This window comes from Mesocricetus auratus, unplaced genomic scaffold (genome assembly GCF_017639785.1).
Source record: "Mesocricetus auratus isolate SY011 unplaced genomic scaffold, BCM_Maur_2.0 Super-Scaffold_100010, whole genome shotgun sequence".
NCBI classification, from domain to species: Eukaryota; Metazoa; Chordata; class Mammalia; order Rodentia; family Cricetidae; genus Mesocricetus; species Mesocricetus auratus.
Genome location: NW_024429194.1, coordinates 14,171,170 through 14,196,280, shown reverse-complemented (window position 1 = coordinate 14,196,280; position 25,111 = coordinate 14,171,170). Strand labels below are relative to the sequence as shown.

At 38.2% G+C, this 25,111-nt stretch overlaps 1 protein-coding gene across 2 annotated transcripts in view; it reads right to left on the bottom strand.

Annotated features, from left to right (window-relative positions):
• Nucleotides 1–25,111, bottom strand: part of Slco4c1 (solute carrier organic anion transporter family member 4C1) — a 49,130-nt gene that overhangs the window by 8,359 nt on the left and 15,660 nt on the right. For both annotated transcript variants that reach the window (XM_040752969.1, XM_040752970.1), the window contains exons 3-10: nt 16,446–16,628; nt 15,227–15,323; nt 13,564–13,685; nt 12,040–12,158; nt 10,581–10,725; nt 10,010–10,205; nt 4,895–5,048; nt 2,636–2,826 (exon numbers count right to left, since the gene is read on the bottom strand). In XM_040752969.1, coding sequence (XP_040608903.1) covers nt 2,636–2,826; nt 4,895–5,048; nt 10,010–10,205; nt 10,581–10,725; nt 12,040–12,158; nt 13,564–13,685; nt 15,227–15,323; nt 16,446–16,628 — 1,207 coding nt within the window. The remainder of the gene's footprint in view (nt 1–2,635; nt 2,827–4,894; nt 5,049–10,009; nt 10,206–10,580; nt 10,726–12,039; nt 12,159–13,563; nt 13,686–15,226; nt 15,324–16,445; nt 16,629–25,111) is intronic.

Sequence of the window (25,111 nt, the reverse complement as noted above, 5' to 3'; positions counted from 1 at the left end):
TTCTGGGAAGCACTTTATACACACAGTAAATCATAAACTCAAGCAAAGCAATAGCAAGAAAAAAGTTCTAAAAATAGGCAAAGGATCTGAGTAGGCGCTTGTCTGAGGAAGACATAGCAAAGGCCAGGAACAACATGGAAAACAGCTCTCAGAACCAGTGGTAATGAACAAATGCACACTAGACCACAAGCTCTTACTAGTTCGATTACGATAAGGTGGAACAAAACGGTCTAGAGGAAATGGAAGAGGAAACCAGTGTAAACCGCCAGAAGGAGCGTGAGCTGATCCAGACAGACAGCAGTTTCTCAAAAAGACAAGTTGAAGTTGTGAGGAATAACAGACTCAGCAGAAGGTCAAGGAGATGGCTTCACTTATGCTTGTGCGTTCACTGCAGACTCACTGACAACCGCAAAGCTATCGAACAACTCAGTCATCAAACGAATGGATAAAGAAAATGTGGTATATAAACTAATTATACCACACTAGGAAAGGGGAGTCTTCCCATTTGTACAGCATGGATGGCCTTAGAGTGCACTGTACTGAGAAGAACCGGATGCAATCAAAATACTGTATGAGCGCATGCTCTAATTGACCTGTGTGCACCGAGAGCGCATGCTCTGATTCACCTGTGTGCACCGAAGCAACCGCTTCGTTAGGAGTATGGGCAGACTGCTACGACGGCTCGCGGGGTAAAAAGCGCTTGCAGTCAAGAGTGGTGACTTGAGTCCAGTCCCCAGGAACAGTACCATAGAAGGGGGAAAGTGACTTTGGAAACTTGTCATCTGACCTCCACACAAATGCCATGGCATAAGTGTACACATATACATGCACAAGAATTAATAAGAAGTTTTGAATGTTTTTAAGAAGTAGAGAGTAAAGTGGTGATTACCAGAGGCCAGGGTCAGGGCAACAGTTCAACTCTATCAAAGGCTGCAAAATGTTAATTTTGCAGGTTAAATTCTGGAGATGGAATGCAATGTTCATTTTATATATATTATACACAAAGGCAGAACAGGCTCAACAATATAGCAAGTTCAAAACCAGCCTGGACTATATGAGACCCTGCATTAACCCCTGGTCCCTCACCCAGAAACTTTTATTACATATTTGAAATTTAGTAAGAGTAGATGTTAATTACTCCTGTACTTATACACATGTGCATATGTATAAAAATGGTGACTGTGTAAGACAATGGCTATGGATATTAGCATGTGGTAATAATTTCATATCATATGTGCATTTCAATGTATTTAATAGTAGTACATGCAGATTTGATTGACAAGTCGTTGCAATGACTCTAAAAAGCAATTTAAATAAGATATCATCTGTACTAACAACAACAAAAAATAAAAAAAAACCTTTTTTGGCAAGGATTATAGGCAGGTACCACTACACTCAGATGAAAATCATCATTATTATTATTGTTGTTATTATTATTGTTGTTAGTATTTTCAGTATCATTATTAGCTAAACTTCAAAAACGCTGGCTTTAAAATAGACAAGTATATAAACTGAATAAAAAACAATTTCTGGATTCAATAATATTATTCGTTCTTTAATGACTGTTTAATGACAATAATGCTTGATATCAGCATACAAGGGAGTTTTATGTGAGAGACAAAAATGTTTTATGATTCTAAACAACTAAATAAGCCAGGCAGAGTGGCCCAAGCCTGTAATCTCAGTACCTATAAGCCTAAGAAAGAAGACTAATTGGTGCAGGTTTGAGGCCGGCCTCAGCTCATAAACTGCCGTCTAAAAATACAAAACAAAACAAAACTACACATATAACAAACAAGTAGTTAGAACGTTTCTTACACTATTTAAATTATTTTTCTAAATTGTTCTTTTTACTAAATACATTGAATTCCCGAGTTATCTATTTAATATGATTAGGGATCCATACACTTTCCACTTACTAAAAATTATGAACGACAATGAGTAAATGTTGAGAATCACAGTGCTAGGAAAGAAAAGGCCCAGTGCTCGATGGGCAAGAGGCAGAAAGCCTGCTGCTGGAGGGCAGAGAGTCTTGTAAAACAGCGTTAAAGGAGGAAAAACAAAAACAACGTGAAAAGCATCAACAGTGTCCAGATGGCAGACAGCTACCTTCTCAGCAGTTTCTAGTGAGTTTATTTGTCAGCGCCTACTCTTTACTATGGGATGGAGACTGCTGTGATTATGTGCTTGCACACAGCTGAGCAAATCTCCAGCTGATGCTGGTCATGTAAGCCTCAGAGAGATGGATGCCTAACAAATGTCACATGGGCAACAGTGAGACACTTTCCCATGTCACCTTCTCTAACCCTCACACAGCTGGGCTTCCATGGGGTCCCGGAGTTCATGCTGTATCAGGGTGGTACTCTTTGAATTAATAAAAGCCCGACTGAACCTCTAAGGCCACAACATTCTTCTACAGTTTCAGAGTGCAATTCTTTTGGTTTTTTTTTCTTGCTTGTTTGTTTTGTTTTGTTTTGTTTTGTTTTGTTTTTTGAGACAGGGTTTCTCTGTATTGTTTTGGAGGCTGTCAGTCCAGCCTGGCCTCGAACTCACAGAGATCCACCTGCCTCTGCCTCCCGAGTGCTGGGATTAAAGGCGTGCGCCACCACCGCCGGGCTGAGAGTGCAATTCTTACCTCAGTATAGACACAGTTATCGGAGTACCTGCCATGAAGGTAAAGGTCACCGTAACGAAGAAAATGCCGAGAAATATGGGCAAGTTTGCACACCGAGTTTCACATTTTCCAGCTTTAGCTTCAAAGTCAGTACTTTCCACAGTCGGTGTGAATTCTGCTTTCCTTTCAATGCAGGAACAATTGTAATACACCTGAAATTTCAGCAGGAAAAGGTCAAAGTTGTTGTTTACCTTGAAAGTGTATTTATGGCATTTTGTCACTGTCCTAATCTACATATAATAGTACTGAGACTGATTCATCCTAAGAGACTGAGCACACAGGAGCAAGCCACGTGTATGAAATCCAACCACTTCTATTTGGCATTGTGGCTGCTACTCCAGCTTGTAGCCTATTATTGGCCCATGGCATAAAACAACTTGACAAGCAAACAAAAAGTATAATGTTGATAAGTGCCACAGTAAAATAATCCTGTACACTCTACAACTTCATATCCTTTTTGTGACATGTATGATAACAAAAACTAGGAGTTATTCCATCTTTACTGTGAAAGCTAACTTACATATAATTAACTTATTAATTATTTCTTATATACTTGCATATAGGCATGGACGAATACCTATGATAACAGGACGAATACCTAAGATAACAACAAAAAAAATCGCATTTTATCTTTGTAGAAAAAAAAAGATCAGTTTAGAAATTGTATTGAGTCCTAAAGGCACTGTATACCTCAATGTTATCCTTAATGTAAACATTAAAAACAACAGAATCAGCCGGGCAGTGGTGGTGCATGCCTTTAATCCACGGGAGGCAGAGGCAGGTGGATCTCTGTGAGTTCGAGACCAGCCTTGTCTACCGAGCCAGTTCCAGGTCAGCCTCCAAAGCAATACAGAGAAACCCTGTCTCAAAAAAACAAAAAACAAACAACAAACCAGAATCATAGTGAAATGTGGAAGCCAAAGAAAGTGGTGTTCTTATGTTTCCAAGAAGTAGAAGTGTTCTGTATGCTTAATCAATTATAAGATCAGTGGTGTTGATTTTGGGGAGTCCAATTACACAGACAATCTTCCAGCACAAGTTATTACATAGGCATCAGTCAGATGTACATATAAAAACAAGCTCTTAGCCTCAACACTTTAAAACTTCTATGGCATTTATTTATTCATTGTGGGTAGGTGAGTGTGTGTCACAGAATATATTTGCAGTGGTGAGAGCCTGTACCTCTGCCACATGGGCTCTAGGATTCAAGCTCAGTTTTCCATACTGAACAGCAAGCAACTGTACTCACTGAGCCCCATTGGGGGTCGCAGCCTGAGTGCCTTAAGGGGAGAACCAGACCACAGGATTTTTTCTGTCCCACTCATTGTATAACTTAGCAAAGGATGGGACAGAACTCTCGACCGAAGTCAGGTTTGTACTTGGGTCATTGGCAGAGAACTATTATTAATGTTGCTTGAAAAAAACACACATGTGTTTATTATTTTATTAGCTCACTTGTGGAATTTTGATTCCTGACAATTGACAAAAACCTCTGAATTTTGTCAAAGTGCTTAAAGCTAAAACAGTGCTGCCTTCCAACTTAATGTGAGTGGCCGTCCATTTGCAGGCTAAAATCTAAACCTCTCTTGAATTGAGTTTTCTTTTCTTTTTTTTTAAACAGGGCCTTACTATGTCAATTACGCTGGCTTCAGACTGACAGAGATCTATCTGCTTCTGCCTCCTGAGTGCTGGGAAGTAGGTAAACCAATGCGAACGGTGTGTGTCATAGGGATAGAGTCCAGTGTCTTACACATGAAGGACAAGCACACTGTTTACTAAGATAGCTGCTTGGATGGTCTGAAATTATTCAATTATTAAGAAGAAATAATGTCTGGGTAAATAACTGAAAGATTAAAAGTGAATTTATATTTGCGGCTAAATTAATGATTTGAATGACTTACAATGTATCTGTGGTGTGTGAAATTTAAAAATAATTAACAAGCTTTGTTATATTACTGATTAGTAACCATGCCCAAGGATCTTATAATTGAGAAAAAGACCAAAACAATATAAAATGTCAATATAACTGCATGCTGAGTTCAGCGTTAGTTGCCTGACACATGAGGGAAGGGGTCTTTATGGAGGAAAAGGCCAGGGCTGCTTAACTGGCAAGGTGGAATAAATAGAAGGAAGACTGAACAGCCCACTGCGAGAATCAAGATGACAATCACATTACACAGTGCACATTGCTTCTTGGAGGCAAAGGAGACAAATGGCTACCTTTGGTTTCTTGCTTGAAACCGAGTTTACACAACCTGCAAAGCAGGGAGAAAAATACTGGATGCCATCACTTCCACAGAGTGGGTAATAATAGGACCGCAAACAGCTGCAGTTGGCATTACAAGGAGCAGTCAAATTCCCCAGTTCTCCTGTTCTGGAAACAAGAAAAAACAGAGAAGGTGAGATGTTTTTTGCGTGTGTGTGTGTGTGTGTGTGTGTGTGTGTGTGTGTGTGTGTGTGTGTGATGTTACTCCTAAGGGACAATTCAGAAGCAGTAGCGTCTCGCCATAGTGTCATTTAGTCAGTCACTCACTGAATAAATACAAAATGAATAAAACAAAGTTGCTGCTTTTCCATGAGATTAGCATACAATTAACCTACTCTGTACCTAGACTGAAATCTTTGAGGAATGATGCTCTTATTCAGCTTCAAGTTCTCATTACTCACTACAAAGCCACTTGTTACCTCCTCGGCATTGGGGGAGAACTTTGATTAGAGTAAACCCTAAGGGGGAAAGCAGTCAAGTAAAAGTTATTAATAATTGTTACACACACACACACACACACACACACAAATAAAACAGAGAGACAGAGATCTCAGTAAATGTCAGGGTTTCCCAGTGACAGTATTGGTTCTGTGGATGAACTGTGGATTGAATAGTAGTAACCTCCACTACTATTCATCAGTGGCAAGTAGCTTCCTCTTTAGCTACAGCAATGAAAAAGTTGCTAGACATTTACAAACAGCCCCAGAAATTGAGCAACATTTTTAAACCAAAAAGAGTGATGATGTTTAACACGGTCATAACACCACATAATCTGTCTTTGCAGAAAGTAAATTTCCTGACTTTAGACTCCATTATGTTGTGGTTATACTCTCTCTCCCTGTGTGTGAGAAGTCACAGAAGTCCTGATAAACATAAGTCCCAATATAAAGAAATTCCAATATAAAGGTTACTATAATCAAAGATGCTTCTGCAGTACCTCCCCTGTTCATTAGCAATGTGTCTGCCACAGGTGATAAATAGGCCATGTGTTTAGTAATGGGAGCATGCTGAGTAAGATAGCATCATTCCTCAAAGATTTCAGTGGAGGCTTAGAAGTGGGTGAATTGTATGCTAGTCTGCTGGCTATGGTTTACTGATACATACAGGTGCATTTTAGAAGTTCCAAGGCAGGACAGCTATCAAGAAATAAGGTTTAGACAAAGGATACTGAGGAGTCACCTCCTAAGCAAGTCTTAAAGATGAGCAAAATTTAGCCACACTGTGGGTAATTGGAAGAGGAGCAACGGAACAGGGAAGAAATATAAATGGTGTCTGGAACAGAAAATGAAATGGAATGTTCCTGTAAGATGTCAGGGTCTAGGGTAATGGTTGCCTCAAGGGCCTTGTTAAAAATCAATGACGGTTAATTATTATAAATATATGCATAGTGATATTGTCAAAAATTCACCAAAAATGTTTTGATATGTGCATGGTATATATGGATGTATGTGTGCATGTTTGCATCTGTGTGGGTGAATATATGTGCATGTGCCTGAGGTCAACATTGAATCGCTTCCTTGACTACTTTCTTAATTGAGACAGTATCTCTCACTAATCCCAGAGGTCTCTGATACAGGCTAGACTAGCTAGCTAGCTTGCTGTGGGGAGTCACGGTCTGTCTTTCAAGTGATGGAATTAGAGGCAGGCTGCCATGTCCATCCAACATTTACATGGATTCTGGGTATCTGATCTCGGTTCTCACACTTATTCAGCAAACATTTATGCTGTAGTGTTGCACAAAGTATGAATTTGAGGGAAGGACACCCAAAACAAGTGATCAAAATATAAAAATAAACTGAAACACAACTTGATTGTAAGAAAGATTAGAGAAAACTTTTTAACATATAATCAGTAATATTTTATTATTGGTAGATGATAAAGCACTATTTCAAGGAATTTGAAGGCACTCCTACTATTTAGCACAGGAGAACCCAATTCTGAGGAGGAGATAACCACTATGGTTTTACCTATATTAAGGTTAAGAGTCTCAGGTTGGTTGACAACTCAGGAAGGTTAGAAAACTTCATATCTATTTGCGTGTATATTTAACAGAAATCATGATAGTGATAAGATCTGCCATGCAGTGTGTAGACATATCTAACTTTCTGGCACTGTGACACACATTGTAACATACAGTGTTCACTCTCAAAAATTTGCAAAATCTAGGAAGCTAAGCTAAGATTTGGAAAGGTGTGCTCACTTCATGTTCACACAGCAAATCTCAGACATGCTATCTTATGCAGAGTGGTAGAAACATAACTGAAAGAGGGATCCAGAGTCAGAGAAAAAGCATTATTCCAGCACTGTAAGCGAAATATGTAAATATGTAAACCAACGAAACGTCAACGTGTCTAAAAGACAATCTACCAAATAGGAAAATGTTGTATGTAAGTAATAGGTAGAGAAGTTTGTGAAGGAAGAGGATCAGTGTAGAAAGGAGAAAACAAGTTGTTGGGAAGTGAAAAACAGAAGCTAGCTTGTAAGGGGCTGGAACGATGCCTCAGGTAGCAGTGGCACATGCCACCAAACCTGATTTCCTGAACTCAAGAGTCTGGAACCCATCCACATGCCAGGAGAGATCCAACTCCCACAAGTCATCCTCTGGCCTCCACATATGGACAAACCCAAATGAATTAATAAATACAATGTTGTAAGCACTCACTCTTTCCTTCTGACTGAAGTACCTTCTTTTTTTTGTTTTTTTGTTTTTTTGTTTTTCGAGACAGGGTTTCTCTGTGGCTTTGGAGGCTGTCCTGGAACTCGCTTGGTAGTCCAGGCTGGTCTCGAACTTACAGAGATCCACTTGCCTCTGCCTCCTGAGTGCTGGGATTAAAGACGTGCGCCACCAATGCCCAGCCTGAAGTACCTTCTTATCCCGCTATGCCCTACAAAATGCTGCCATGTGCGTTTTTGTCAAACACAGTTTTATTATGAAAGGACGATAGTCTCTGTCCACAGAAAGCTTACCATGGCCAACAGAAAGACTAGATGAAAATCAGCCCTTGCAACACAAATTAGTAATATAAGGTTACACAACAGTTTCAATTTAGAATCTCTAATACTTGTCAAATACATACTGAAAATACATAAAGTGAAACATGGCGTTATGCAAAGCACAGCAGAAATAATGAAAGAAACATACTTCTTATAATCAAGATTCAGTCAATTTCTCTGCATTTTATAAAAATTTGTGACAGTTGATAAAAAGAATAGGAAATTATTAGTAGAAGACTAGTAAATGCTTTTGAAGTATATTTTCTTTCTTTTTTCCCCCAAGACAGGGTCTCTTTCTGTAGTCCTAACTATCCTGAGACTTGCTGTGTAGATCAGGCTGGCTTCAGACTCATAGAGATCCACCTGCCTCTGACTCCCAAGTGTTGGGATTAAAGGCATTATACCAACATTTCAATATTTTTCTTTTTTTCTTTCTTTCTTTATTTTTTGTCTTTTTAAAAATATTTCCAGAAATGTAACCCCAACTCCACGTAACCCCAGTTCCACTCAAAACTGATGGCTGAAAATAGCCTTCACTTTTAATAACATTTACAGCCTTGGTAAGGTGTCCATTCTCCCTTCCCTTCTTCTCAGCTCCTTAAAACCTGTAAACCCCATTTTCCTTTAGGTCACAAAGCCTTTCCTAAGTATAGTAAAATAAAATTGAAAAGACCTCTTCTTGTGAATGTTACGGAACTTTCTAGAGTTCCAGTTACCAAACCCATTGTTCATTCACTGTTTTGTCTTCCCATCTCTGAGAGTAAGAATTTACTGTGTCTGTAAAAGGAATCACGAAGAAGTCTTGACTAAATGTAATGGACCTTAACCAAACATTTATGTAGAACACTTGGCATCATATTAATTTGAGAGAATGACAGACACATGAATATAACTACAAATCAAGATTATTATTATTGTTGGCAAACTTTCCTGAATGAATTTATTGCCATGTGAATATGGTGTTACACAAAGTTATGAAATCCTATACCTGGAGTGACACCTCCCTCAAAAGCCACGTGCATAGGCAATGAAATAATTAAAACAGCACAATGAGGCTCTCAGGCAAAACATCTCTCACCCGCCTGATGTACCGCTGGTAGCTTAGGATTTCATAGCAAAACAATCCTGGCCAAGGAAACTCACTAAAGGAAGAATTGGTCTGCAGGATTGAACAAGAAGCCATTTATTTCTCTAAAATTAACGTGAATTCCACAGTAAATAGGACAGTAAATATCACACAGGTTTAGTTTTAGTATTTTTAAGTATACCTTCAATCCAAGTAAGAGAATTTTATCATAACTTCTGCCAGGTGATAGGGCAGCCGCCTTTAATCCCAGCACTCAGGAAGCAAGGCAAGTGGATCTCTGAGTTTGAAGCCAGCCTGGTCTACAGAGCGGGTTCCAGGGCAGCCAGGGCTACACAGAGAAACCCTGTCTCAGTAAACAAAAGAGTAGCTTCTATTTTAAAATATTGAAGTTGATAGAAAATTAGGATGTTAAATTCTCTCTAGGATGCTGTCCTAGTCTACTTTTTGTGGCTATAACAAAATATCCAAAGCAAATAACTTACAAAGACTATATATAGGTTTGCTTGAGGATAGTGAAGAGTGTTGGAGGAGGGGAGGTCAAGCGAAAGGAAGCAGATCTTGATCTTGGCCTCTGATGATGCAAAAGGCTATAACAAACAGGACAAGATGGAAAAGACCAGCTAGAAGAGGCTGTCACAGAACAGTTTAGAGAAGACCAGCTAGTTTAGAGACTTCTTCCCTATTATACATGAAGCCCTACAAGACAAGCTCCCTGTATATTGTTTTCCTCTCTGAATCCCCGAACCAAACACCTTGCCCTTAAACTGCTAACTTGATTAACACCTACAGCTTTCAAGAGGGCACTAAATATTTGAATTAAAACAAAACAAAGAGGAAAAGTTTCCATAAAATCATACACTGAAACAAACAAACGGTGTCTATATTTTTTCAAAGGACAATTCCTAATCATCTGTTTTGAGAAAGGAAATACTTGCAAATGCATACATAATATCTGACAGTAATGTAAAAAGCATTGAAATATATTTACCCATTATATGATTCAGAAACACCAGCAAATGGCTCATTTTCACATTTTGCATAAATAAATACAAAACTCAGCGTAAGTGCTACTCCAGATGTAAACAATGCAAACTTCATTGTATTTTTACACTTCATTTTGAATTTTGAAACAAGAACACCACCTAAGATTTGACCAAGAGCAGCTCCAGGGATTAAAGCAGCCCCTAATGAGAAGTAAGATAATGAAAACACACAATTATGCTCAGTTACTCATATGGACAACTGAAAAATATCAAAACCAGCACCACCATGGCTTCCACAGACAGATGCATTTGCCTGATACAAAAACACATGCACAAAAATGTCATAGATACAGGTGGTGGAAGGTTCATAAAATTAAGTATTAACAGAATTAATACATTCTTCTTATCCCACTTTTGTCTGTCTTAAGTTGACACACAACACTGATTTCAGAGAATCAGAAACTTCTACCAAAAACTTCAAGGTATGCACCATTCAAAACAACCTACTTTCCCAATAAAAGTAACTTGATTAGGTAGACCCAATACTCCAAGCGATTAACAAAAAAAGGCTTTTACCTCCAAGGGTAGCTGCAAAGCTGGATGTCACTCCAAATTGATTTTCTATAAATTTAGGTAAAAACGTGGCAAATCCCGTAGTAACTAATGCTTCAGAAGTAGTTGATAGAACTAAACATATAAAGACAGAATTCCTCATCAAATTCTAAGGAAAAAACACAGTTTAAATGAGTAGCTGATTACATCGCAAAGTGCTGCATTAACACAGAAGCATAATAAAATGCAAGCAAGCATTTTAACTCAGGGTTTCTTCTGGCAAGAAAATATAATTTCAATTAATTGATAGATGTGTACACATACACACACGCACAGAGAGAGAGAGAGAGAGAGAGAGAGAGAGAGAGAGAGAGAGAGAGAGAGAGAGAGAGGACATTTGTGTGTGTAGCCCCTTGGAAATTGACAGATGACTCACTAGATGGGTCATTGTGCCTGTGCCTTGATTGCCCTCAAGAAGCCAGTGGAGGAGGCAAATCCCATTTGGGAAGGTTCCATTTTCTAGGGTTAGAGTAAATGTCTATGCATGTCTATACTATAAATTCATCCCTTGTTAGGTTACTTAAAATAGATTAAATTCCTGTATCCACTAAATGGGGAACTTGAAACTGAGCATGGATGCATACTGTTTTGTAAATACAGTACTCAGTAACTAAGAACCTTAAGTAGATAACTACATAGGTATCTCTACCGCCAATTCTCTCATAATATTACTTCATAACCATAACACACCAAATTTCCAGACATGAAGGACAGATGAGATCATTAGTAGTGTAGTGGTGAATACAGCTGCCTCCTAAGAATAGATGAAAATATCTGCAAACTACACAGGGAAGGAGTACTACCACAGGACTTCTCAACTTTCAATAGAAGAGAGGAAATGATAACCAGAAAGAATTGAGAATAAGGAGGAATGATCCAAAAGGAAGGGGGCTTAAGGATAGCCAAGTTCAATGGCAATTGATCAATGCATGGCCTAAGGGAAATAGCATGGAGTGATGGACTACGTGTAAAGAGGACCCACTGAAAATACTGTCAGTGAAATCATGCTCTTTCAATTATTCTATTCTGGAGCTCAAAGAGCAAGGAAACTTAATCTAAAAAGCTATGTATAAAAGTTTCAATAGTAATAAATAAGAGAATAAGTAGTAAAATGATATGAAGGTGTCAGTCAGTGGTGGTGCATGCCGTTAGTCCCAGCACTCAGGAGACAGAGGCAGGCAGATTTCTATGAGCTCAAGGCCAGCCTGCTCAGGCTCCAAAGCTACACAGAGAAGCCCTGTCTCAAAAACAACAACAAAAATAATGGAAGGGTGCATGCGTGTTATATGTACACACGTGAAATACTGTGTTACTATGAGACTTTGGAAAATATACACACACACACATGTACAGACACACACACACACAGTGACAAAGAGAGGGAGGCAGAAACAGAGAGAGAGAGAACAAACTTCTATTTTACCTTTATAGCAGTTGGAAAATCTTTAATACTTTTTCCAAAATTTTCATCTGTATGTTGGAAGGAAGTACTACTACTCTGATGAGTCTGGGATGTTTTGCCAGCTTGAATTTTTGCTGTTCCTGGGGGGAGAGGGTGTAGAACAAATGTGCTAGTTTTACTATTTGTTGTTGTTTCACTAATCATTTTTAAGTATGCTTACTCTTTAGTTGGGTTACCCTCTATGAGTATGTCAACTCCACTAGAGTTCAGTTTTCTTCTGTTACTAATGTTGTATAAATATCTGTGTCTGTCATTGGGTTGTGCTAAGGGATAATATTCATTAACATTCATGAAGGGCAGCCAGGTGTCATGGCTCAGTTCTATATTCTCAGTAATCATAACTCAGGTTACACCAAAAGGGTTGGCATGAGTCTGTGGCCAGACTGTCCTTCTGGGCTGTCATGTGAGACCTTATCTAAAAAATGAAAATAACACAAAAAAAACCCCTGAAAACATCAACTAACAAATGGAGTTCCAATCTGTGTAAACATTAACGTTTGGTCAATGAATATTAATTTAACGACACAGTTTTGCTCCTAACACAAATTATTCTTCAGTTGATGTCTGATAACAGTTTTTGTTCATTTGAAATGTTGAGGGGGAGGCAGACTTTACAGATTAAAATACACGTGGGGCTGTTTTTCTTTGTTCACTAAAGAAGATAGACAGGTGCTTGGAAGGTGAAGTAATGTTTGCTGTCTTTAGTTGTGGCCCTTTGCTTGAAACCATTGTTCTGCGGATAAAGCTGAGATGGTACCATCATGTGGCTCTATAACGGAATGACGTGGGATGGCAGAGACATCAGTGAGTTGACCTGCTTCCAGTGCATCTTCTACCTGTCTCCCGCACCAGCAAACCCACCTCCAAACACCCCATGCACCTCCACACACCCCACACACAGACTTCCTCACCCTCCAAAAGCTTTGTTGCAAATGACATTTGAAATAAATAAATGCCTTCAAGTTTGAGAAAATTGCTTCAGAAACAAGAACTCATAAAAGAAATGACATTTCCACTGAGATGAAAGTTTCCAAGGCTAGTTAGTATTGAAATATGGTTTATAAATTAATACATGACAGAATGTGTTTGAGGACAATTGAAAAAAACATAAGTACTTATACAACTATCAATAATTAGCTTGAAGGATTTAACACAGATTGGTCCTTGATATTAATGACTAATTGAACATGAGATAATAGTTTACAATTGTATCTTGCATGTACATAGGCAAGAATTAATATAAATCACAAGGGCAATTTTAGTGAAAAGAACTTAGTACTCAAAACATAAATGGGAATAAAATAATCCATAAATATTAGTGTCTGTATGAATATTTTCTAAGAAGTTAGATTTCAGAAGGATGCATTGACAGAGCATGAAGGTCTTCAAACAAACAGGGTGATTCTACAGTTCTTACTAATCACCTTGCAAACAACTGACCTAAAATTACAATAAGGCATTCTGAACTGAAACAGATGCATTTACCTGGCAAATACTTTGGAAAACAGGAGAAAGGTATTATCAAAGACCAAGCGAAGAGCCAAGCTAAAAGAAATCCAATCCACCAGGCACCTAACCACCGGGGATCATCCTCAGTGACATCAGAACTATAAGGACAAAAAAGAAAAGTCAAAATTCATTCAGTCTTAATTAGAACTCTGTCATAACAATCAGATGTCTTATAATAAAATTGTAATGAAGCTGTCACAATGGTAACAGATAAGAAACATACAGGTATAAATGGGGTTCAAGAATATTTCTTTGTAAAGCACCATAATATGGTAAACACACGGGCTAAAGAGATGACTTAGTGGTTAAGAGCATTTACTGCTCTTGCAAAGGACCAAAGTTCGATTCTCAGCAGCAACATGATAGCTCACAACCACCTGTAACTCAAGTTCCCTGGATCTGATCGCCTGTTCTAGCACTACACACATGGATGGTGGACAGGCACATGTGCAGGCAAAACATTCATGCACAGAAAGTACAAATAAATGAATCTTTTTTAAAGCAGCAAATATGGAATGAAGGCTTAAAATATTCAATAGTAAATATAAACATGACAAATATTTAAAATCATACACAGAATTTCTATATATTATTTAGGGTTTTTTCATTTATTATAGTAAACTAAATACATCTCACAGTAGACCACTGATCCATATTAAAAGTCTCATAAAGTATGCTTCAATTAACACTTTCTCTAAATTATCCTGAAATGATTTATTAGAAATTTGTATAATGGTTCTCCTATCTTAATATCAATAAGCCCTTCGCCCAGACATATCACTCTGTGAGTCTTTTTCTGATTTCAAAATACCCTATTTTAAGAGTTAATAATCCTATCTCAGGGACTGTCCTGGCCACATTTTATATTGTGCCTGTAAGAAAAACCCAGAAGTAGCATCACAGAGAACCAGTCAGACTAACCAGGGCATTCATTTACTACCTGCTGTCATGTGGAGCACTGTGCAGTTAACTTCCAGTGGGAAAGTGGGAAGATGGCACCTCACCCTGGGGCAGAAGTTTCTCTATTCAGGAAGAAAAGTCAATCCCACGCAAAGAGAGAGTTCAAAACCGAAAGAGCCACTGAAATCCATGTGTTTCCCACTTACTAACCTGTATGTGCTACTGCTGAATAAAATTATTGGGAGAAATGAATAGGTTAACATGTAATATAGGCTAATAGAAAATGTGCTGTGTAGATTATAAATATTGGATAAATAATGTTAATTATCACTATCTTGATTGCCTTGGTTATGAAAGCAACATGGTTTTTGTTCTTGTTTTTATAACATTATCAGAGGTATCAGAGAACCTATTCTCATTTGGATACTTATAAGGCAATATTATCTATCTGCAACTAAATCTACAGAGAAGCTCATTTTAATTGAATTATTATTCTTGAATGACACAAAGGGTGTATAAAGCATATTTTAAAAAATCACTAGTGATTCTATTAGACACACTTATTTATGAATATCACGCTGAAGACATCCAGAAAGCAGTGCAGTCACAGTGGGTATCATGTAAAAATAGTGTGCATCGTTTTATTTCCTGAAATCCTTCATGACATTCTGAGTGAGAAATGAGGTCCCCTTTACTGAAATAGAAGGAAAAATTAAAAGAAAAACAGATATTGTCTTGCCTTTGTCCCATTGCAATATCAATGTACATTCTCAACAGCTGTCCACCCAACACATAGCCAATGGCAGGGCCTAGGATTGACATAGAATAGCCGATTCCTAGGAAAAGATTAAAGACATTTGGAAAAATCATATAAACAGTTTTGCTCAATATTCTAACAGCAGTGAAGAAATGTATGTTACTAAAGAAAATTCCTAATGATTAGACCTACATCAAAATTACAGATTTCAAAAATTATCTCCGGAAAGGTATCATTTGATTAACAGTTATGTTGAGAAATCTAAAAATAATGACTCACTATAAAAACCACTTGATTAAAATAATAACAGTTAAGCCCAGTAATTACAAATCTGTGTGTGTTTTGTAACTGGTGGTAGGGATCGTACATACACTATTTTCCTTTCATGGTAATTACTGTTTACAATCTTGTGGAAGAAAACAAGACAAAGTAAGAAATCTCCCCACCAGGCACCCACTTAGAAAACTTTCTTTTTTTTATTGTGTAGCAGAACCTAACACCTACATATGCTGATGAGTCGATTTCTTTTTTGTTTGTTGATTTTTGAGACACAGTTTCCCTGTGAACTCCCTCTGTAGATGAGACTAGTCTCAAAATCACAGGGATCCATCTACTTCTGCCTCCATAGTGCTGGATTAAAGGTGTGCACCACCACTGACTGGAGATAAATATGTTTCTTAAAAGCAAGCCATTCATCCTTAGTCGTGACTCCTAGTGAGTTCTCTTACTTTCAGTAGCAGTAGAGGTGAACAGCTTACTCACGGCTATTAGATATTTATATTGTTGCCAAGTACAAAAAAAGCATTTGCAAAATAAATTGTACTGTATTGATACCTTCTAAACTTTTATTTTCTTACTTGAGCACACACACACACACACACACACACACACACAAGACTCTGAGTAAAATTCCCTGGTTCCACTCATTCATGAATGTCATCATGTTCAGGATGGAGCACAACAAAACCATTTTGCATCCTAGTAATCAATTGGGTAGTACAGTAAACAATTAAACAAAGTACGATCACAGTTACCTAAATGAAATGCCCATGGCATTACAATTAACTTGGCTTTTATGTTTGTTTGTTTGTTTTCCTTACTCCCTGTGTGATAGGGACGGAAACCATACAAGGCAAAGGTTCTTCCAACTCTTCCTACACAGAGAACAAACAATAAATCAAAATAGGAAGAGGTCACTCACCTATATAAAGAGAAGACTTGTGTGTGGGCACACAGTCATCGATAAAGGCTGTTCCCAGGGTGTAGAGTGGAGTTCCTCCAGTTCCAAGTAACAGTTGTCCCAGGACAAAGACATACAAGTAGTTAGAAAGCAAAGAGGATGACGATGTGCACCCAGTGGTGTTCCTTGTTGTTAGGCAAGTATCTTTGGAGGAGGGGAAATGTGAATTTCCAGTTAGCCATCAGCTGACATATCTACTTACAAATTACATTTACATAAGGTATCTCTTCCAATCACTTTATTCTTATTGCATTTAAAACAGATAAAGGTACATAAAAAAAACGTTCATAAGTTACTGAGCAAATTTAGAAATGACTCTCATGCCAAATTTTAGAATACAAAGAAATACTACTTAAGACTTGAATCTAAGAAGTTTGCAGGTAACCAAACATCATGGAGATGTTGTGGAAGAAAGCACAAAGTAGGAATAAAAGAACAAACTACTAGAAATGGAACAGGCAATGGGGAGTAAAGACTGGAGAACTTACGAGGAAAAGAAAACACAGTTGACACATAAGGATAAATGAGAAAAACTTAAAATTCCAGATTTTGGTGAGGGCTTGATGGTTGGTAGTCAACTAGCACTTGTTACTCATGCAAAGGACCCAGGTCCAACTCTCAAGGGCCTCTTTTAACATCTATAGGCTCCAGGCATGCGTGTGGAACACAGACAGGCAAGCAAAACACTCACACACAGAAAATAACAAAGTAAGTTTTAAAACTTTCAAAAGACATAAAAGGTGAGACAGCAAGTTAAAGATATGAAAGTCATACAAAAGCAATCAAACAAATGCGAAATCAACTAGAATCAGAAAATATATGCATATTCCAAACTGAAGAGAGGTTTATAATCTCAAGGGCATAGAGCAAGCATCACAGGGAGTTGGATGCAGGACTTTACACCATTAAAAACCCTTGAAAAAAGTTAATGGGTTTACAAGTTAACAGACAGATAATGTCACTAATGAAGAAAGGGGCAAAGGTGGGTAGTTGTGTTATCCGGTTACACAGATGTAGTGAAGAAATAACAAAATGTAACCAATGAAAGGTGGTGTGATTCACACATTTTCTTCTTTTAATGGTATTCAGGGTTAAACTTATTTTAATATTTTAAAATGGAATGAGCCTTCTCTGGAAAATGGAAGATTTAAAACACCATATAAAGGGGGAAAATTGTTGAGGCTCATTAATGTAAAGTCATTTCCTTCTGTAACACAAGATTATTTTATACAGTTTTATTCGTTTTGTATTTTTTCTTTCTTTTTTTTTTTGCCTTGGGGTTTCTCTTTATAGTTCTGACTGTCCTGGAACTCAATCTGTTGACCAGGCTGATCTGAACTCCAGGATCTGCCTGTCTCTGCCTTGTGAGTACTGGGATTAAAGGTGTGTACCACACTCAGCATATAGTTTTATTTTCCTTAAATTGTCTTTAGTCTGCTGTGTTACATTATTTTTTTAGCTGTGGGAGGTAGAGAAGGAGAGGGAGGGTGAAGACCTAAGTTGTATCTGTGACTCTGTCTGAATGGAGACATGACATTCCAAGCTGACTCAAATATCACAAAGACCATCATCCTCTCCTGTAAGGGTTAATCCATATGAGCCTATCCATCACCTGGGCAGAGCATCTCTGGAGAAGGGTGATACTCGCTAAATCAATGATAAGAAGAATGGAGGAGCAACCATCACCCTAATAAGCGCTGTATGTATAGACCCCAAAGCCCTCGGTCTGTGTAGTTACTTAGAGACCTCACTACTGACCTGCCCACTTCTTTCTCTGAGTTCTCTGAGAAAGCATAATGTCTCACACTCCCTTCATCATACACTGACCAAAATCTGAAGCCTACCGGACTTGGTACCTGCAAGTCCTCTCTCTCCTTGAAGACCACCCTGGCCTGCAGCTGCATGGACTTCCACGGCTGACCATGCCTGCTACTATCCAGGCCTCTACCAGGGCCAAGGCTTGCTCTTTCCCTTTTCCATCTCCTTCCTCCTGGCAGCTTGACTCCCAGGTTGCTTTTCCCTTGTATTCTCCTAAATGGTCCTTGAGTTTTCATCTGAGTCCATTTTCAAGTGATTGTAATCAACAAGACTAAGAACCAGCAAACGGGATAAACGATAATGATAGATGATAAACGACATCAAAGATAAATGATAGATGCTTAAAAAGTGAAAAGGCTGATTTCTGGATATTGCATATTGTATATGCGTATTTTAACTAAATTCCATTAATTTGTGACATCACATTAAACAGAAAAAAATACATTTAAAAGAGAAAACACTGTCATAGGATACCCCCATGGAGGGCCTCACCCTCCCTGGGGGAATAAGGGGGCATTGGGGGAGTTGGTGGGAGGGCATGGGAGGAGGGGAGGGAAAGGGAGAGGGACCTGGGATTGACATGTGAAGCAACCTTGTTTCTAATTTAAATTTAAAAATAAAAATTAAAGAGAGAAAACAACATGCAACTTAACAATCACCACAAGAGGGAGCCCCCATATCATTTGTAAATTCAGAAAACCAGCAACTGTAAAGAGGAGTCTTTTCTGTAGTGTATAGGCAGAAGAGTACACACACACACACACACACACACACACGCACACACGCACACACGCACACACACACACACGCACACACACACGCTCAGGCCAACCCTTACCACTAAACCCCGTGAACTCCCTAACCCTGCTCAGGTCCCTGGTTCCAGGCATTTGTCCTAACAACCTGGATGCTCATCCTACGGAAGGAGTGGAAAGGATGGCCACTGGGCAGGAACTGTGATTGTACTCTCCCAGTCCTAGTTTCCTATGAGGATCTGGGGGAGGAAAGCTCTGGAGAAGACTGAGGACAGTTATCTAAGGGAACCAGACTCCTTAATTACTGTATCTCAAGGAAACCAATTTTTAAAAAGCAGTCCCTCTTCTCAGTCTTCAATTTTGTTCGTTTGCTTGCTTGAACTTCTTATTAGTGTGTGTGTTTTCTTACTCTGTCTCAGCTTTCCACTTCCTAACCAGAGCTCCAAAGAAAGAGAGACATTGCCGTATCTGCTTACATCTGACCATCCCCAAGTCACCGCCATAGGATCTTCTGACCTGGGGAACTTAGCTCAGGCCTATGTTCCTCTCCTGTAATCCGTTTGCACTTACCCTGTTACCAGTATTTCAAACACTTCATATAAAATGTGGTAAACAAAAAAAATAACCTCTGACCTTCAGCACGTAGTTCCCGGTAAACACCTGGATAAAGACAGAGTCCCTTTTCACCAGTGGCCGCTGGTGACAGAAGCCCTGCAAAAGATGCAGGTACAATGCCTTCTTCCTCAAGGTGAGGAGCCACCCTCCCTCCCACATCCAAGTGGACAGGCTCTGCGTGTACAGAAGATGTGCACAGTGCCCACGGAGCATTCCTACACTGCATCACTTCTGAAACATGGAAGGAGGAGTGGGAAGAGGTTACACAGAGTATCCCACAGATGCCTCAGCAGGCTGCCTTGGTGGGAGCTAAAGTTTGAGAGCCTTTGCCTGTTACAGCCCACCTGCCTGAGATGGCAGCCTGGTCAGCATTTCCCCGAAGAACTTGGCTCAAACCTGGTCCATGAAGGGAATTTCCAAAAGAGATGTCACTGCATCTGCAGAAGGTTATCATTATTTAAGAAAATACAAAACAAACACCTTATCTCATTAAGATTAACTGTAGGGTCTTCATCTCAATTCATGGAGCAGATAAAAGATGGGCAGCCTTGTATCATTAGGTGAAGCAATTAGAGCAAACACTGAACGCAAAGGACAGCAAAGCGGAAAGAAGGCATCAGAGGACTCATGAAAAAAGAGCTGCATGTGCTGGCAGGACTGGTGAAGGGAAAATTAAAACCCCACAGAATTGAAAACGCAATGCAAAGTGGCCCAAAGGCGAGCCTGGAAAGCAGGGGAGTGGGGCAAACAGGGAGGGACATGAGGCAGAAATGAGAGTCACGTGGAAATAGATCACACAAACAACAACAACAACAAAAAAGACTCAGGAAACGAAACGTATGTGACTGAAGTCGATGATGACCTGGAACAATGAGACAAAACAGCCAAAGACACAATTTAAGAAAATGGCACTCAAGTGAATGCATTGGAATTTCATTTCTCTTTTTAAGTAGGTGTTTAGGATAGATGTATCACTAAACCACAGTACGAATTAAACTTCGATATGTACACATGTTTGGACTATTGCAATTTTGCAGAGAATACCTCCACTCTGCACGTCATGAGTCATAAGAACTAAGCAATTTCAGAAGAGAGTGGTGGATAAAGTTTGTGGGGGCATTTTGTGGCTCCATTCTTAGAATGTAAACAATGAGATAAGAATGTAATCTGATAAAGTTGCGTGCTATGTTATATTCATGTATTCATCTCTCCACTAATATTCAACATCTCATTTAATAATACTTGGGAAAAATAGTAGGTAGAAGCATGACCCTATAAGTAAAAGAAACAGTCCAAGATAATTTAGTTATTTCAATTGAGCTTGTCTATAGGGGTATTCTTGGCATACGATTGTATGCAGAATTATCTAATACTTTAAATTATTTTCTTCATGTATTGATTTAAACCCATTAAATTCATAACACCAGGCTAGGCTGTTTTTTCTTTTTATTATTGTAGTGCATGCGTGTGTGTGTGTGTGTGTGTGTGTGTGTGTGTGTGTGTGTGTGTGTGTCTGTGTGTGTAGGACATAACACACTTAGGGAGCATGAAAAGTATCAGTGCATATGAAGGCCGGAAGAGAACATCAGGTCACCTGACCCATCACTCTCCACCTTATTTCCTTGAGATAGGATCTCTCACTGAACCTGGAACTAGAATGGCAGTAATGAAGTCCAAAAAAACAAACAAACAAAACAAAACTCCCAAGGTGCTAGGATTAAAGGCAAGTGGATGACCACATCTTGCTTTTTACAAGAGTGATGATATTTAAGCTTGGGTCCTTATGCTTGTGTAGAAAGTGTTATTACTTCCTGAGTCGACTTTTCTAATCAATTTTCTTCAATGGCTAGTCCAAGGTATGTTATTATCCAAACTCATCATCAGGGCTTGGATTATATTATGGTAGAATGTTTTCCTAGCACCCTCAAGACCCTTGGTTTAATTTCCAGCATTAAAAAACAATGTTTTTTTTATTTTATCTTGGGAGACTGTCTGGTAGTAATGGCTAGAATTTCCATCCCAAATTTTTGAAGTGACAAGCACTTCTACATCCACCTGTGCTACGACAAACACAGTCATCTTCTGGGGCAGAACTTTTAGGAATTTTCCATTCTACTAAAACGTAGTAGCCATATATAAAGTCTAATCAATGCCTAAATACTCAGAGGGTGTTTTCAAACTCCAAGCAATACCAAGTGGTGTGCTTCAAACATAGTGTGTAATACAAATAATGGATACTGTGATAGGGTCCAGATGCTAAGCCCTAGAAATTTAACTGCTATAGAACCTAAACAATTTGTGGTTTGTTCTTTATCTTCTGGCATGCGTACACATTACTGCTTGTTTTCAGTACATCAAATCCAGTTAGCACGATGCCATCAATACTGAAGGCCAGCATTTAGGACAATGAATATCCGGTAGATCTTTTGTGAATTTATTTTTGAAAAGCACATTTTACTCTAAGAATACATTTCAAATGAGACTTTATAGCAAAGGCCTTCTGTGTTAGTTCTTCTTTTAAAGATTTATAAAGCCATATGAATTTCAACCACTGAGCAAGATAAGTCATTATGACTCCTGCAATGCTACAAGATTAATCCAGAAATAATGGAAATGATACAAATTAAAGCCTAATAATCCATGAATTTATATGAATTAAATATTATGACAATGTCTTAAAAACTGACAGAAATACAAAAGAGTAAGTCAGAATATGATCAAAGACATAAAAATGCAATTATAAGCTATCCCAACAATGGCAAATATAACAATAAACAAAACCAATCTGTTCTCAGGCCCAGTGAGGTCATCTCCTGCCAAATACCTGGTTAGCCTTTAGCAAATGGAATACTACAGAATTTTACTCCAGAAACAATTCAGTAATGCTGAAGTCCAGTCACAGCAGCCACAAATTCCAGAGAATGCAAACTATAACCCTATTCCAGACCCTGGACTGCTTTTTTAAGTAGGAGTTGATTGAAACACAACATTCCCACTTTTTTAAGGTGTTGCTAGGTTCACTTCCTTAAGACAACAGCAGTGTTAAGCAACTGTAACAGAGGGAACAGACCCAAAGTTGAAACTATTTACAGTTATAGAAACTGTTTGCAGTTATAGAAAACATTTTCTGACCTCTTATACTCCAACGTGGCTGTGCAAGCACTGTGCCTCTTTGTCCTCTTCTGCAGGGCATATATTATGAAAATAACTATGTTTTGCTCTTGATTATAGAAATATTAAAACAAACACAATGGACAGAAGTAAGATTAATCCCGTGGAGAAAAAATCAACTTCAACAATTACCAGTCCAAGTCTAATCTTGTGTGTTGATTTTGAAAAAGGATCTAAAGTATCACATGACTCAAACTTAGTATTTCATTATGTGGTTGGCTGCATTTGTTTATTCTCCACAAGTTATTTGTCATTTTCCTAGGGATATAAATTTCATTCCCCCATTGATATTAGGAGTATCATATTTAACATTTAACATGTCAGTTGCTTTGCACAGTAAAATGTGGAGGTGAGGCAGGGCAGTTGGATTGAGAGCCTAAGACTAACTAGGCATTTCCTTTTACTACAGTTTACAAAATGTACATAAAGTTCCTCACCAGGCTGGAGAGATGGCTCAGCCATAATAGGCTAGGCTCACAACCAAAAATAAAGTTTCTCACCAACCTGAACCTTCAGATAAAGATGGTTAGACCTCAGCTGTTGCTCACTATAAAAAGCACACAGAGTAAATGTGAAATAGGCATGGTTAGAGAAACCACAGCTATCTTGGGGTTGTTGCTGATATATAAGTCAATGTATCCAGACTGTAGGTTATGGCATCATTCAGTGACTCCATAAATATATTTGAAAAGTTAAACTTTACCAATATGTGCGAAAAAGCTCGGGATGATAAAGCAGACATAGAGGATTTCTCCTGTGAATATAGTATATGCATACTTTCACCTGTTTCCCCTCAAATACAATAAAAATTGTTGTATACAAAAAAGCACATAAATAGCTAAGGCTATATAGAGAAACCCTGTCTCAGAAAATGAAAATAGTTGTTGTGGGATAATTGTACATCGTGTGAAGATATATTGCTGTGATTGGTTTAATAAAGAGCTGAATGGCCAATAGCCAGACAGTAGGTATAGGTCGGGCTTCAGGGCATAGAGAGAGTGCTGGGAAGAAAGGCAGAGTCACCAGTGAGACATGGAAAGGAAACAGGAGCTACAAGATGGAAGAGAGGTAATGCAACATGGCAGAATATAGATTGATGTAAATGGGTTAAGGTATAAGAGCCTATAGACAACAAAAAGAATGGAAACATTAAAGAATTTGATATAACATATAAATCTTAAATTATAGGTGAAATCAATTGGTCCCACAAAAGGAACAAGATGAAAGGGGCAATTGAATATTGCTGTAACTGCTAAGAATATTAACATTTGGGAGGACAGGACAAAAAAAATGAAAAAATTTCCATGGAAAATCAGAATCAAAAGATGGTTTCACTTTGTGAATTCTAACATTTCAAATCAATTCTAGAAATTTATTTGAGATTTGGATGGTGGGCCCTCACAAAGACCAAAACATAAAAAAAAGTAAAACCAACAACACCAAAATAAATAAATAAATAAATACAAAAAGCAAGTACTGCATCTCTTATGAATAGAAATATAAAAGTTCATGACAAAGAGACCAGTGGTGCTGATAGGCACACACCCTTAATCCCAGCACTAAGGAGGCAGAATCAGGCAGATCTCCATGAGTTCAAGGCCAGCCTGGTCTGCAAAGTTAGTTTCAAGATGTCCAGAGCTACACAGAGAAACTCTGTCTCTAAAAACCAATACATATATGCAAGGTTGGTTCAATATTTGAAAATAAGATTAATTTTTACCATTTATTTTAAATAGGCTCTTGCTACATAGCCATAGGTAGCTTATTTATTACTCACTGCATCAAACTTGAGGCAATCCTCCTGCCTACCTGTTTTGGATGATGACAATATAGATTTGAATCACTATCCTAGCTACAGTTTTCACTACTCTTATTCAAATTAACCAAAACATTCTAAGCAATTAAGTCAAGCCAGAAGAAAAAAGTTAATGACTAAGGAATATTTTAAAAAGACCCAAAACTATCAGTACTTACAAAAGACACAATCATCTACATAGGAACTACCAAAGAGTCCAAAACAATAAGTTCAATAAGAAAAATAAGGTCAATGAATCCACAAGGTACATGATAAAATATAAAATTTATTATGCTTCTTGTTATTAGAAACTAACATGGTCACCAAAATTGAAAGTAGAATGCCACCTAAGTAATCCCTTCGAAAGACAAAAGAAATATTTCTGTATGAGTCTAACAAACATGTTCGTTGCTTTCATGCTGAAGCTAAGACACTGACAGAAAATTATTTAAATGATTGCATTAGTTTGTTCT